The sequence below is a fragment of the Lolium perenne genome, chromosome 6, assembly GCF_019359855.2.
Source record: "Lolium perenne isolate Kyuss_39 chromosome 6, Kyuss_2.0, whole genome shotgun sequence".
Taxonomy (NCBI): domain Eukaryota; kingdom Viridiplantae; phylum Streptophyta; class Magnoliopsida; order Poales; family Poaceae; genus Lolium; species Lolium perenne.
Genome location: NC_067249.2, coordinates 118,954,235 through 118,970,352, shown reverse-complemented (window position 1 = coordinate 118,970,352; position 16,118 = coordinate 118,954,235). Strand labels below are relative to the sequence as shown.

At 47.3% G+C, this 16,118-nt stretch overlaps 1 protein-coding gene across 4 annotated transcripts in view; it reads left to right on the top strand.

Moving 5' to 3' along the window:
• The window catches only part of LOC127319552 (probable protein transport Sec1a), a 33,114-nt gene extending 16,996 nt beyond the window's left edge, over window positions 1–16,118 (top strand). For 3 of the 4 annotated variants that reach the window (XM_071822622.1, XM_071822623.1, XM_071822624.1), the window contains 9 exons: window positions 4,155–4,251; window positions 8,919–9,044; window positions 9,127–9,222; window positions 11,072–11,185; window positions 11,270–11,347; window positions 12,279–12,475; window positions 15,450–15,540; window positions 15,695–15,784; window positions 15,862–16,118. In XM_071822622.1, the coding sequence (XP_071678723.1) occupies window positions 4,155–4,251; window positions 8,919–9,044; window positions 9,127–9,222; window positions 11,072–11,185; window positions 11,270–11,347; window positions 12,279–12,475; window positions 15,450–15,540; window positions 15,695–15,784; window positions 15,862–15,915 (943 nt within the window). In that variant the 3' untranslated portion in view covers window positions 15,916–16,118. The remainder of the gene's footprint in view (window positions 1–4,154; window positions 4,252–8,918; window positions 9,045–9,126; window positions 9,223–11,071; window positions 11,186–11,269; window positions 11,348–12,278; window positions 12,476–15,449; window positions 15,541–15,694; window positions 15,785–15,861) is intronic. The other variant, XM_051349524.2, reaches the window with a different exon arrangement.

Below are 16,118 nucleotides of genomic sequence, written 5' to 3'. Positions count from 1 at the left end.
CCGACCCGAATAGGGTTCGGCCAATATGGTTCGCGGAGCCAGGCTGGAAGTGCCGCCGGCACAGGCCGGCAGTGCCACGGGGGGTGGCCGGCAGTGCCGCCCTGCCTGGCCAGCAGTGCTGCTGCGTCAGGGCGGCACCTGGCTGGCAGCCTGTGAAGGCCAGCAGTGCCGCTGGTGCTGTCTCCTGTTGACGCGCCTGCCTCCCTCTCCTCCCTCGCTCATCCGTGGATTGTCCTCCTCCATCACGCGTCCGTAGATTGTCTTCATGTCCAGCACCTCGTGCAGCAGCTCGTCTTCTTCCCGTGCAATGCTTGAATCTCCCTCGTACCTGATCATACATAGGTGCAAAGACTTAGGCAGTATAAAGTTCTCAACATGTACATCACCTGTATCATTTAGGGGTGAATTCACTCTAGTAGCTTTGACTGTTTGGGAATATGCAACTTGTATTCCACGGGGCCAAAGGCCGCAATATATAGTGCATGTACCGGTGTGCAATATGCATGAAACCCCCTAACTAGTGGGGAAAATATAATATATACAAATAGCTCACTAACACCCCCTCAAACTCATGGTGGATCCACAACACTGGGTTTGGAGAGTAGAAAACTATGCTGCGCATGAGGCTGGGCCTTCGTAAAGAAATCCCCCAGCTGCAACTCTGAAGGCACATACCGAAGCGCAATAACCTGATTCTGCACACGGGCACACAGGCATGGATAAAAGAAGCATCAACACAAATATGCTTGTTAAGCTCATGCTTCATAAGATCACGTGCAATACTGATAGCACCAGACAAGAGAGTCGTGGGTACCACAAACAACACCACGAAGAGAGTCGAGTTGGCGCCAGATAGCAGCACTGTCGAAGAACATCACCACACGGCTGATAACGCTAACGAAGGCGAGCCCACATGTCGGTGACAGTACCAAGGCCCATAAACTTAGAAGCAAACTGCGGTAGAACCAGCCGGTAGGTCTCAAGAGTGGCAGAATACTCGTGGGCCTTCGGATCATACGCAACAATGGCCGCATCATCCGCACTCTTAGCTTTATCCTGGCCAGCCTGAGGAGCATCGGCAGCAAGAGCGGGTGGAGTCGGTGGAGTAGGAGCCGTAGGAGCAAGCACGGCGGACAGGAGACCTCGCTGGACAGCACACCCCAAAGACGGAGACCACGCATATGAATGCGCATAAAGGCAGCGAAATCAGAGTAATTCACGCCATTAAAAATCACGGGGCAGCGAGGAATTGCAACATAACCAGATGAGGCAGACATTCTCTCGCTTTTTTTTGGATTTTTTTTTGGATCGGGTCAACTCCCGATGGAAACCAACCAAACGAAGCAAATCAACCAGACGTCCTTGCGGGCGCGACGACAACGAGTGCCGAGGCCGGGTCGTGGGGGCGGCGGCCCGACAGGGAGGCGGCGGCCGACGGGGAGGCGATGGGGCGACGGCCCGGCCAGTGACCAAGAATATGGGGAGGCGGCGGTGGCCGAAGATAGGACGGCCGGCGAGGTGGCGGCGGCGGCGGCCGGAGACGGTGAGGAGGGAGATGAGATGGCTGCCACGGACGACGACAGCGGCAACACGCGGAGGAGTTGCAGCGTCCAAAAGAATTAGCCTAACCCTAACCTGGCTCTGATACCATGTTAGGGAATATGCAACTTCGGGGGCCAAAGGCCACAATATATAGTACATGTACAGGTGTGCAATATGCAAGGTGTGCAATATGCAGGAAACCCCCTAACTAGTGGGGAAAGTACAATATACAAATAGCTCGCTAACATGCACGAGCCCTTGTAATGGGTTCAATCCTGACATCATTGGACTTGAGTTTCATAGCAACATCTTGATCATCATGAGCTCATCAGCCTCATCCACCTGGTGGCGAAGCTCTTCACGAAGACACTCTGCGCCGCGCCTCGACGAACTTGTCAGCGCCAACCAAAACGTGTTGATACGCTCGCCTGCTACATCAACTGGGAGCTCCACGTGTCTTCCTCAAGCTTTATCGAGCGCGCGCTCGATTTCATCTTGTGGCCTTTCCTTTTCAAAGTGATATGTCAGTATGGGTTCGGAGATCGCTTCCTGGAGTGGCTGGCGATTCTTTTGCCATCGGCTAGCACACAGGTGCTGATAAACGAAGAGTCAGGCCCCCAATTTGGCACTGCTGTGGACTTATGCAGGGTGGCCTGTTGTCGCCCCAGCCCTTCGTCCTTGGCGTCGATGCCCTGGGGCGCCTCTTCCAACGCGTGAGGCGTGACCGATGCTGGCATCCTACAGCAGTTGCACCCACGGCGCACCGTCCCGGCGTTCTCACTTTATGCCGATGACGTGGTCATGTTCTGCCTGCCCACGATGGATGTCATCGTGGCCGTGCGCGAGATCTTGCTGCTGTTCGGCCGCATGTCAGGGCTGCAGGTCAACTTCGCGAAGAGCTCCGCCACGCTCATTCACCGTGACCTAGACGACACCACGTCGGTGGTTCAGGAGTTTGGCTGTCCCATCGTCGAACTGCCGATCACCAACTTTGCCATCTCACTAAATTTGCAGCGCCCAACTTCTGCACAGATGCAACCTCTGGTTGAGCGTGCCGCAGCTGGTCTGCCCACTTGGAAGGCAAAGCTCATGACCAAGGCACGACGAGTGGCACTCGTCAAACCGGTGATCAGCGCTATCCCGATCCACCAGTAGCTTGTGTTGGGGCCTCCCAAGAAAACCCTGAAGCTCATTGATAAAATCAAGAGGGGATTCCTCTGGGAGGGGAAAAAAGAGGCCAAGGGCGGCAACTGCCATGTCAACTAGCAACGTGTTTGCAGGCATATTGCTTATGGAGGGCTAGGCGTGCCAGAGCACACCAGTCTTGCCCTACGCCTGGTGCCTATGGTTCTCTCGCAGTGACAACAGGAGAGCATGGAGCGACCTTGACTTGCAATTCATCGACGAGGAGTGATCGCTATTCTTCGCTCCACCACTATGGCGGTTGGGAATGGGCAGAAGGCTCTCTTTTGGGAAGACCGATGGTGCAGTCTGCGAGATGGCACCCATGTTATATGCCTGCATCCTAGAGCGCCATCATAAGAACTGGGCCGTTGCCCAAGGACTGCAGGGGAATAGCTGGGCTCGTGACATCCACGACATCCTCGGCGTCCACGAGATTGGCCAATATCTGCAGTTGTGGGTGGCCATTGTGCACACGACCCTATCCCAGGAGCCTGACAGGCTCATCTGGAAGTGTACCGAGAGCGGCATCTAACCGCCAAGTCATGCTATCAAGGGTTGTTCTAAGGCTTGATCATGTCTGGTTCATGGAAGCTCACCTGGAAGACGTGGGTGCCGCTCTGCGTCAAGTTCTTCTGCTGGCTTGCAGGCCTTGATCGCTGCTGGACCGCGGAGCGCCTGGCTCGGAGAGGCCTGTAGCACCACCCCAGGTGCTTGCTGTGGGATCAGGTCCCAGAGACCATGCGCCATCTCATCCTCGCATGCCCATTCTCTTGGCAGGTTTGGCATGAGGTGCTGGCCCACCTGCGCATGACGTGCCAACCGCCTGCTAACGACGATGCCGACGATGCCACCCTCAACGGCTGGTGGCGCAAGGCTATGCAGGACACACCGAAGCCACTTTGCAAGGGCTTGGACTCCATCACTCTGTTAATGCCATGGCTAATCTGGAAGTACCGCAACTCTTGTGTCTGAGCCCGGCCCTTGGTTCGTGATCTGGTGACAGCCATCTTCGATGAAGCAGTGCTCTGGGCAAGAGCTGGAGTGAAAGGCCTGAGGGTTGTGCTGCCAACGACATGGGACATACACAGATGTAATTCAAAAACATGTACCTTGCTCCTAGGAGGATTGTAACAAACTCTATCTTTTCAATGAAATGAAACACAAAAGTCTTGCGTTTCCTCAGAATATTTACCACAAGGGTTGTGTATTTTCCCCGTTCTACAAGGGGCTGTCTGCATATTTACCACAACTGTACGTGTATATGTACTGGCCCATGGCCTTCAGGAAATACAAGTTGCATATGTCCTAACAAATTCTATGTATTGATTCAATTTTCTTTTCTTACGCGTAGTTGAATGTGTCCATTTTTGTTTGTTTTGTCTGGACTTCTCTAGCTAGTGCTCATTTCTTTCTGTTTAAAATTTCAGAACTGGAGCAGAGTTATCAACTAGGGACCTGCAAAAAATGGTTCAAGCTCTTCCACAGTACAGTGATCAAATTGACAAGCTTTCTCTACATGTCGAGGTTGGTTGTTATGTTGTACGTGATATTGTTCAAAGTCTTAAGATCAGTACTTGTCGACTGTTTTTTTTTTTTTGTATGAACACAAAACAATGCATGTGAATGTATTAGCTCTAGATTTTCTTTCGAGTCTGGTGTTCTGTGGCCCTACTCATCAACTACTTAGCACAAAGGAACTGTTAAAGTATATGTGGATTGCCCATCTCCTCTCCATCAGTTCGGACTTTTTGGTTTTACTGATTGGTGCATGAAATATATATGGTATTGGAGCAGAGGTCTTGAGTTCAAGTCTCGGCTTTGGCAAACAAACGAACAACATCAAAGCCTTTTTTCCCAAGCAAGTTGGGGTAGGGTAGATATGAAACCCAACAGAAATAAAAGGAAGCCGAAACAAGAAGGAAAAGGAAAAAAGAGAGTAAACTAAGATTCCGGCACATATATCGCTGATCTTCATGCAGTCCTATCAAGAGCCAAGACTTTAGGTACATTCCAATCCCTCAAGTCTCCTTTTACCGTCTCCGCCCAAGTCAACTTTTGTCGTCCTCTACCCCTTCTAGTCTCCTCCATACTCTTTAGAATTCCACGGTTAACTGAGGCCTCCGCTGGATATGCCCAAACCACCTTAGTAGGTGTTGGACTAGCTTCTCGTAGACCGGTGCGACACCCCTAGCCCATTGCGAATTACCCCATTCCTAATCCGGTCCTTTCTTGTATGACAGACATCCATCGTAGCATGCGGATCTCCGCGGCTCTCATTTGTTGGATGTGTCTTCTGCCCCATATAGCATCACCGGTTTGACTGCCCTCCTATAGAACTTACCTTTTAGCTTTTGTGGGGCCTTTTTGTCACATAGGATACCAGATGCTTACCGCCACTTCATCCACCCTGCCTTGATCCCGTGGGAAACATCCTTGTTGATATCTCTCAGTTTTCGCACTTTGAAATATAAATTGCTCTTGCCCTCTTTCTGTCCACGTGTAGGCCTCATCGAGTCACAGTGAGAGGGGGTGTTAAAGTACATGTGGATTGCCCACCTCTCTTAATTTGCACTTTTCGTTGTACTGGTTGGTGTATGAAACTTAATAAGAACGATGTTACTAGAATCAATGGTGGTGGCACATCTACAGTGTAAATGTGTGTGGTCAATAGAGCACGATTTCCTTCATCAAACTAGTTGAAATAGAGTTGCCACTTAACAAACCTAAGAAATGCTGAAATCAAAAGATTTATGTCATGAGCATGGCAGGATATGGCCTATTCGAGGTAACCCTGGACACAAGAGGCGGGCACTGCCAGCTGCACGTCAAGGGGATTGAGCAGTTTTGACTTAATTTGAACTGATAGCAAAGGACCTTTTTTCTTTTCTTTTGGAATGATAGACATGGATTCCTTAAAAAAATTAGTTGGTCCTAGGAGGAACTAGAGACCAAATTCAGTTAGGTGGGAGTGAGGCTCGAACCCTGGCTAGCTAGCTCATCACCTCACGTCCTCACATGCTAGCCAGTAAGATGCACGGCCTTTCTCAGATATGAATCCCTTAAGGATAGCAACTGACAGTTAAAGATACCAACTAATGACCCCAATCCTTAACTAGCGGCTGGATAGGCTTGGTGCATTTGGCTGCTGGGAAGAGTATCCCTGGCCCATATGAATGTGTTGTTCACCTAATACGGTTTGTGATATCAATGGAAGGTACCGGTGGCAGTTGGTTGTCATTTTTTTTTGAAAAAAACACAAAAAAGATTGTGTCTCGTTTCATTGAAAAGGAAGAAGAGTATTTATAAGCCTATGCAGGCTGGGTACAAGTTGGTCCAAAGACCCAACTAGTGTACATCCGATGTGTTTGGCAGAAGAACCCCAAGTCTTAAGGCTCCTGCCTGTGCCCAAAGACTGGCTTCAGCCTTAATCGTACTAATCATGTGCAGTTTGGACATGCCTCATCGAGGGTGCATTCATTTTGCTGCTTCCAAATCAGCCAGGAGGTGAGCAGCGTCAAGGATGCCAGACCTTTCCTCAATGGTTTGGGTGTTGCGCTTGGTGCCACCAGTCCACGAGCTTGTCCACGAGCTTGGTGCCTTGCAGTGGAGGGGAGCAAATGGCGTGCACCCAGGCTAGAAACTTGAACCACACTTGCTGAGCAAACGGGCAGTCAATGAGTAGGTGCTGCATCGTTTCAGGGCATTGGTCGCACATAATGCAGTTGTCCTTGTGAGGCAGACCATGTCGCTCAAGGCGATCCGCAGTCCATCATTGATCCAGACCATGTTGCTTGTCATTTAGGGCCACTGCTGCTGTTGGCTGGCTGCTGCATCATATTGAATGTGCCGTTTTTGTTGTATTAGAGATGTATATATAGTTTCCAAATATTAGGTTTGTACTATCCTTGTATATAAGGGGTGTCATGCCTATTCCTTATTGGAATCCAAGTTGTGTTTCCCTAACAAGGTATCACAGCAAAGTTAGGGCTTTCAGTGTTGCTCTCCTTTTATTTTAATCTTGCATCGCCAGCACCTTGTGACTGACCTGCTTTGCTCGCTGCCCCGCGCCACAACTCATGCAATCCTGCCAGTTTGCCTGCCATCCTCGCCGGTACGCTACTTCTGCCACTGCTGCTCTTCATCCTGAGCAGACGTCGCCGCGGTTGTCCATCACTGCACATGAGTTCTTTGTTTTGGATGCGGTTGCCGTGATCTCCTGGACTCGTCACTGCTGTGTTTTTTCACGTTGCTGTTGCTCACCCTTATATGTCACCACAACCAGGCTGACATCCTGACTTTAAAAACCATTTTTCTCAGGTATTTTATGCTCCCTCCGTTTCAATGAATAAGGTGCCCTCGTTTTACGTGCTTTTTGTTTGACCAAGAATTACTTCAAATATATAAAGATTGTTTGTATGAAATTAGTAGAAAGTGCTTTTCAATATGAATCCAACGATACTAATTACATATGATATAATCAAGATTTTGTTGCTCAATTTTTATGGTCAAAGTCCGTCTTGGAATACGCGTGTGCCTTATTCCTTGAGACGGAGGTAGTAGGATTTACGGTTGCCAAAAATTTTGGTCTGCATTTTGGCTCAAATATATTTTAATTTTTTTATTCTAGCACTTATGCAGCATATATTTTATTTGAGGAAACACAAGGCATCTGTCTATATTTCTTGTGTATATAGATGGAAAGGTTACTCCCTCCGTTCCTATTAGTTGTCACTGATTCACATTGTGTATAGGTACATCCGAATCTGCGACAAGTAATATGGAATGCAGGGAGTGGAAAATAGTTAGGAAACCCCCAAGAAGGGGCTCAGTACAAGGCAACACGGTACATGGGGGTTTAGTTGACATCTCACTTCCCAGGCAAACACACCCTAAGCCCTAGGGCGATGGTGCGGGCCCAAAGTTAGGCTTCTTTCTTGAGCAGAACCTTTGAAAGTGCAACTGTTGCGATGCTTCCACAGCATGCAGGAGGTGAGCAGGACCATCAAGGCACCATTGCGAAGATCCTTATGTGAATGGGAATTGGCATTAGGCCACCAGTCCACACGGGGCTCGCTGGGGTAGGAAGGGCGGAAGGGGAATCTGATCCAGGACAGGACTTCGTCCCACTCATGCCTCAAGAAGGAGCAGTCAACCAGGAGGTGCGCCATGGTCTCAAGTGATGTGCTGCGAAACAAACAGGCCGAGTGGCGAAGGAGGTCATGGTGTGCTATGCGTTCGGCAGTCCAACACCTCTCAAGGGCAGCGAGTAGGAAGAAAATTTAATATTGCGCAGTGCCCAGGAGCGCCAGGTAAGCTGCCAAGCTCTGTGTCTAGCGGAACCCTATATGGAAGCTCTGTAGCAAGATCGAGCCGTGTGGTGCCGTTCTCAGTCCAACGCCAAACAGGGCGGCCGGGTTGGTCATTGAACTGCACTTGGGACACGGCACATGAATGCTCCAGGAGCTGGATGAGTTTTTCCAAGCTAAAGTGATCCACGTGTGTCGATGACACAAGAATGGTTTTGCGCAGCCATGGCCACCAGTGGCGGACCTAGAACCAAGAGGAACTGGTGGACTCGTGTAAATCAGATGTATCCTTCATTTAAGTTGGGTCTCATACACTACACATGAGACTAATATGAAGGAAAACATCTTTGGACCCTATATCCCATGCACCATGGTAGGACTACCTAGGTACGCCCCTGATGGCCACCGCCCTCAGCTTGCTGAATTGCTTGGTCACATGACCATATACCCCAGAAGGTGGACTTGGTGCTGTTCCCTGCGCACATGAAGGTGGAGGCAAAGAACATGGTTTTCTTCAACGCCGAGAACTGCAGCTCAAGGCCGCCCCAGGATTGCTCATTGTCTGTGTGGCTAAACCACAGCCAACAGAGGTGCAGAGCAACTCCGGCGCACTCCAGATCTTGGGCACTTAGCCCGCAATACTCTACTGGCCGGCACGCACGCTTCAAATTGACGAGGATGTTACCCCATTATCATCTTTATGGCCCTCCTGTATGAATCCCTGATGCACTCATGTTGTGTTTATCGTGTGAAACTGAAATGCTTTTGCGCTATATTGTATGTTTCATAATTAAATAGTACTACAATTACTATTTGATTTGTTATATTTGTGTCTATATTTGAAGCATAAAAAAATAATGTGTCTATTTCTGTTTCTTCATTCAGATTGCAGGAAAACTCAACAGCATAATAAGGGAGCAATGTCTTCGAGATGTTGGACAGCTAGAGCAAGATCTTGTTTTTGGTGATGCTGGGACAAAAGAATTAATCAATTTTTTTAGGACGCAATTGGTATTTTTTCATTTGAACTACATGGAATGACATATTGGATTTCTTTGGACATTATATTTAGATATTTACTGACTCAATGCAGGGTGTAAGTCGTGAAAATAAGTTGCGTTTGCTGATGATTTATGCAGCGATCAATCCAGAGAAGTTTGAAAGTGATAAGGGTACAAAATTGATGCAGGTAATCTTTGGTTCTATATTTATTGGCCAATCTCACGATGTTTTGTGCTTAATTTGTGTAACCTCTCGGTTAAATGCATTCTTATGTTTTCAGCTGCTGTATCTCTTTTAGTTCCGATGTAAATACTCCTTTTCTATTAGATATATACAGCACAGGTTAATATCTTGAAATATTATGTTTGGGACGTGCTTTGCAGTCATAGTTAGGTAACTGGTTAGACCTTCACTTTAGTGTTGCGAGTTTTTGTTTTGTCTTTTCTCGACATCTGCAGTTCTTGTAATGAGCCGAAAACATTATTTTTATGATGTGATAAATGTTGGAGGAAGTAGGCAGATCCATCCCATATATTTGACATACGACATGAAAGAAATAGTGAGATGATGTAGCACTCTCTTGGGGCATCCTTTTTATGTAGCTCTAGGGCATGTACAACGCAAGGTGCTTCTGCACAAGTGCTTGTGGAGGCAGAACTTTGCCATGTCACTAAGCACTTGTCTAACCAATATTACCGATTCTATGGAGGTGCATAAATTCCGGAGCACTTGCTCAAGTTTTTTAATGTCCACGCTAGCAAGTTATACTTGTGATGTCAACGTCCACACATCATCCATGTGATTTGGATTACAGCAGTCCTGTAATTGCATAGAGCAGTGGACTCATGAATCCTTATGCTGTATGTGTACCATAGTGCTGCAATGACCCTAATTTCTTGCAATTGTTTTAGCTTAGGAATGGTTATGTATTTTTCTTGGTATCGATAATCTGATATGGTTCTTCAAAAGGGTAGTCTGCTACTTCTGTTGGAGTTACTAGAACCTCCCAGTCCCAAACCCAAACAAACAGTACAAAGGTATAGTTATTCTGTGGTCTAGTAGCACACGTGCAATCACCAGCAGCAGTTCAGCCGTGATGATTATCTCGGGCACCAGGCTAAAGCACCTTACGGAAAAAAGTCTTTCGAGAGCACCTGAGCTACACCGAAGCAAAGTCAGGCTCTCCTGACCATGTCTAAGCACCCTGTGAGTCTGATACAACACCATCAACAACATGAAAGCCTCTTTTTCCGAAGCAAGTTGATATGAAACCCAACAGAAACACCCTGTGAGTCTGATGATGCAAAATAAAAAAGGCTCTCCTCACCCTGTGAGTTTGATGATGCAAAAAACCGTGTTCTTTTTCTAGCCACTCATCTAACCACCTGCATTGTACACTCTTAATGATTATAACTTGGCATACAGTTACTGTAAAATTTAGCATTTAGCAATGCATACTGTAATTTAATGCCTACAACAGAATGGTGATATTTGAGTTAACTCTTGGCTAGGGAAGTTTTTAAAGTAATTTATGAGATATGCTAAATCTGCCTCCTATAATATTGCTAAATAAATAATAACACTTGAATATATGACACTATCATGCATGCACATGCGGTTTTCATACTGGACAAGTATCAACGCATAGCTGTCCTGGTACTCCTTCCTTCCGAGTTTATAAGGCCGGTACATACGTTTAGGTCCTCAGTTTGATCTCAAGGTACGTGCAGTCCTTATGAACTTGGAAGGAGGGAGTACCATGTATTTGGTTGATTACAGGTGAATAGTAAGGAACCGTGAATCTTAGCATCTGTGGAATCTTATTTCAATGACACATGATTCGGGGTACCTCTTTTAATCTTACTGTTAAGCAAAACTATTTTCGGAATCACATAACTGGTCGTACCTGAAATGACAATGCAGTGGTATCAACTTGCATATGAGTGGTAGTTTTTGGAATTCCCCTATTAATATCAATGCTGATTCTATCTGTGATCATTTGGGATGAAACCTTAAGCTATTATGTTTGTTGGCAGTTGGCAGGATTATCCACTGATGACATGATTGCTGTGAATAATATGCGTTGCTTATGCGCCGATACAAAAAAGGCCTCAGGAGGAGGTTTTACTCTAAAATTTGATGTTCACAAGGCAAAAGCTCTAGTTTCCATCGTAACTTATTTGTATACGTAATTTGAATGTCAGAGTTTGCTCATTTGTTCATTTTGAGAACAGAAAAAACATGGACATAGAAAAGAGCGAACAGGGGAAGAATCAGCATGGGCATTGTCCCGATTTTATCCAGTTTTGGAGGTATCAACTTAAAATTTTATCTTTGTATCTACCCAAACATGTTCATTCCGTTTCTGGGCATGGGCTTTGTATAATTGTTTCTTCATGTACAAGTTCTTATTTATGCACTTTCTACTGCTGGTGCTGGTTTCACCAAGATCTGCTAAGCTATCTGTTAAAATTTTGTCGAATATGTGTACAAGTTGTGCTATAGGGACTTGTAACTGGGTGAGGGTTAGGTATTCACGTCGAACGTGTAACCCTGGCACGGCAGGGTAGCAAAATTAGACTAAACGAAAGCTGGTAGGATAGATATAAGGTCACAAGAGGGACGGCCCAGGGTGCTGGTCATAGGGGTAACCAGATTGGCCGTGGCGTGGTGGTCGAGATGCATCTGATGGCCCTGCCAGTCTTTGTCGTCGGTTGTACTATGTCGATTTAGTACATGGGGAGAAGCGCCCATAGTCATGCCCTGGGGAATTGGTGAGTTCACCAAACCTTGTGAACAAATCTCGGTGTTGTGCTTGCGTAACCTCGTTTGACCGAACATGCACCTTGGATTTTGACACTATTTGACAAAGAAAATCCTTATACCGCTTATCTTATATTCTCAACTATTCTATACGGCTGTACATCGTGCTGCAAGCCTCACTTTTAACCATTTTTTTTATTTAGTATCATGGTGAAGGATCAGTTCAACAATACAAAGATTTGTACATAACATATCAAGATAATGTTCAGTTGTGTTTGATGAAATTACAAAAATGATGCAGAGTATTTAATACAAAGGCACACCAAAAGTTTGTATTTACAGGACTTATTTCACAAATCTCTTGCTATTTCAAGATTTTTGTAGGGCTTATCTTGACACCTCCTTAGCATAGACATTGAATGTCTATGTGCAGTTCAGTTATCATTTTTGTGCATATAAAATGAGCTTCCTTTTGTACAGGAGTTGATTGAGAAGCTCAGCAAGGGTGAATTACCGAAAGATGAATATAACTGCATGAACGACCCTAGTCCCAGTTTCCATGGACTACCTAGCACTACCAGCACCTCAGCCCGCACAAGCCCAGCTCACTCGATGAGATCCAGAAGGACGGGTGGCTCATGGGCTAGGCCTCGTGGTTCTGATGATGGATATTCCAGGTCAGTGGTGGATACTCTCCAAGTCGAACCTTGTTAGAACTAATCTAGAACTCTGATGCTCGTGATTATCTGTGGATGGATTCCTGTCTATGTTTGTGTGAATAGCCAGGAGTTCTGTTCCTATATGTGCACCGGCTGTAGAGTTTAAAGAGTCATTGACTACTGATTGTTGGCCCTAAAACTACGATTCTCCGACTCGGATGAACTGGAGAGCGGTGGAGAGAAAGGGGTGAATGAAAACAAGTGAATGATTTGCCACACTTTCTCATTTCTCAACCCTATATATATAGGGGTTGGTTGACCACAAAGTCAAAAGGTAACGTCCAGTCTGACACTGAGTGGACAGGTTGCTGAGGTCTACCACGGCCGAATCACTGTAGCTACGTCTAGCACATCCTACTCACTCTAGCTGACGCCTAACACGTCCTAATCTACGTGCTCTGTACCTGGCTGTACAGATGCTGACACACTACTCGGGTCTGAGCTAACTGCTCATAGCCAAACTCACACTGCTGACTTTGGGAGCCAGCTAATATCAAATCGACTTGGGACAGGCCCCGAGTCAGTATGCTCCTAGAAACACAGGCCTATTCTAACAATCACTTGCTAGGCTCGAGTTCTGCGACATCTCCACTATGCCGATGCTTGACCGCAGCTCTGCAACGCGGAGTCAACGAAGGAGCTTGCTCAGCATTTTGGCGAGCTGGTATTCGGTTTGCATGAACTAGCTGATGTCCGGTTGGCACGAACTCCAACTCAATCTTCTTTGTTTCCATGGAGTCCTGAATGAAGCGGTAAGTGAACTAGATGTGCTTGGATCACTCGTGGAACATGTGGGATTCTTGGCAAGCGTGATAGACGACTTGTTGTCGACCTTGAGCATCACTTGCTCAGCTTCGCTGTTGCTGAACTCGGCCAGCAACTGAGCCATCCAGATCCCTGGCAAGTTGCTGTGGCGGTAGCCACGTATTCCGACTTCTAGCACCCAAGCCTCTTCCATACCTACACCCGTGTTGCGTGGACCCGATGATGTAACAAAGGATGCGCTTTACTGCCGCGAGGTGATCCTCCATCGAGTCTCCATGAAGCACGACACAAATCCTACTCCGAAGGTCAGATCCGGTCGGTTGTGCACTAAGGCTGGACGTACCAAGTTTTCTTGGGCTCGCCCCGAGCTTGGCTCGGCCCGAGTTTTCTTGGGCTCGCCCCGAGCTTGGCTCGGCCCGCTAGACCACTGGACCGAGCCGAGTTCATTTTGTTGGACCGCAGCGAGCTCGGGCCGGCTCGGTCCAGCTTGTTTGGTTCGCACTTTTTTTTTTTGGAATTGATTCTGTGCAAACTGGGCTGTCTTCCTGTCTACTCCCGTCGGTGCTCGAGTACTCAGCATCACTCGCAGGCCCCATGTTGCACTTGGACAGCTTGACGCGCGGCTCCGTGGGCACATGACAGGGATTGGTCCTGGCCATCCCTGCCTTCTCCAGCAACTTCTGGGCATATGCCGACTCGGAGATGTCGATCCTGCCTAGCCCTTGTTGCACCTCAATGCCGTGATAGTAGCTCAACAGTCGGAGGTTAAACATCTGCAGCAAGGTCTTCATCTCCAGCTTGAACTCATCGATATTGCTGGAGTTGGCGCCAATGATCACCAAGTCGTCGACGTAGACTCCGACTAGGAGCTGAGTCATCGTCGTGCCTCGCGCGTGCATGCCATGCTCCGGCTTGCATTGTGCGAAGCCGAGCTTAATGAGGCACGCGGTGTTCCATGCCCTTGGCACCTGCTTGAGGCCGTAGAGCACCTTATCGAGTCGGAGCACCATGTTCTCCTTCCCTGCCGCAGCGAAGCCGGGTGGCTACTGCACATACACCTCCTCCAACATGTCGTTGAAGAAAGCCGACTTGACGTCCATGTGGCGGGCATCCCACCTAGCACTTGTGGCCAGGGCCAGCAGAAGCTGGGACTTACTCGAGTCAGGCCATGGGAGCGAAGATTTCGTCGTAGTCGATCAGCACATAGCCCTTCGCCACCAGGCGAGCCTTGTGCCTAAGGACCACGCCATGCACGTCCTTCTTCACCTTGTGCACCCACTTCAGACTGATCGTGGTGGTTAGCTTGAATTCTCCTCGATGGCCTCCATCTCTTCCTCCAGCGCATGCCTCCTCCTGGCGTCCGGCTTCGCCTCATTGAACAAGTCGGGCTCCTCAGCGGCGAGGAAGTGTAGCTCCTCGTCTGACTCTGTAGCCAGACTAGTGTCAAGTACGATCCGCAAGGTGCGGAACCGGTGCTCAAGTGCCGAGTTGTTTTCTGCATCAAGCGTACTCGCATACCTTAACAGTGGCGTTATGAAATCAATGCCAGTGGCGTGATGAAATCACTGTAGCTGATGTCTAGCATGTCCTTATCTACCTACTCTGTACCCGGCTGTACAGGTGCTCGGGTCTGAGCTGACCGCTCATACCTGGATCCACATTGCCAAACACAAGCCTATTCTAACACTGAAATCACTAAATAATCTCTGCCAGTGCAGAAAATACCCATGCAAGAACTACTGTGTCTAGAATAGGAAAACTGCACTTGCAGTCCTTGTACCTCCGTAAAATGAGTATCTATGTCTGTGCTTTCAGAAGTGTGACTTAAATCCGTATGCTTAGTAACCCTTAGGTTCTGCTAGCCAGTGATGTTTTAATTTAATTTCTTTCAGTTTTTGGCCTAACATGGAAATGATTAATGCCAAACTAACCATGACATGCCTGTGTATAAATCTTATTGCAACTTGGCAAGTTATCGTGAACCCGTTAATGATAAGATCAAATAGATCAAATCAGTACACCTTGAAGTGTATTTGACTGATTAAGTTGTGTTCACTGATCGTATTTGGGAAATTGAAGATGTCTATATTTTCTGCTATGTAGTACGACCAGTTAAAATCCTTATATAAGCATGCAATGGCTACTTGACATTTTGAGCATTTTGCAGTGATTCTGTATTGAAGCACGCGTCCAGCGATTTCAAAAAGCTTGGCCAGCGAATATTTGTTTTTGTCATTGGTGGTGCTACTCGATCAGAGGTGTGCAGTAATATTCTCTCACTTGCTCGTCACTTCTGTATTGCCGTTGTGGCTTTAGGTTCATTTATGGTTTACTCTAGTCAATTTTCAACACCCACAGTTCCGTACGGGCATACTAATCTGCATGCAGTAACCAATGAAATGCAATTTGCAGTTACGGGCTGCACACAAACTCACATCCAAGCTGAAGCGAGAGGTCATCCTCGGTTCGTCCAGCCTTGATGACCCACCCCAGTTCATCACAGTAAGTAGTTTGAATTGTTGTTTATGTCGTATTGAATGCAAAGACCTTGCGATATTGATCAAGTATATGGCCTACAGAAACTGAAGATGATGTCAGCCGAAGAGCTGACACTGGATGACCTTCAGATATAAAAGTACCATGCTTCATGCACATGGGCTGTGGTGCCATCCGCCCGATTGTACTCATTTTGCTATTAACTTTGTGATCGTTAAGCCAGTTTACACGCTAATTGCATCAAACCACATCAATACATCAAGCTGTATCATATTCATTTTGTACGGAATGGCTTCCCAAAACTGGCTACTCGTAATTGAATGTGTACATAACAATGCCA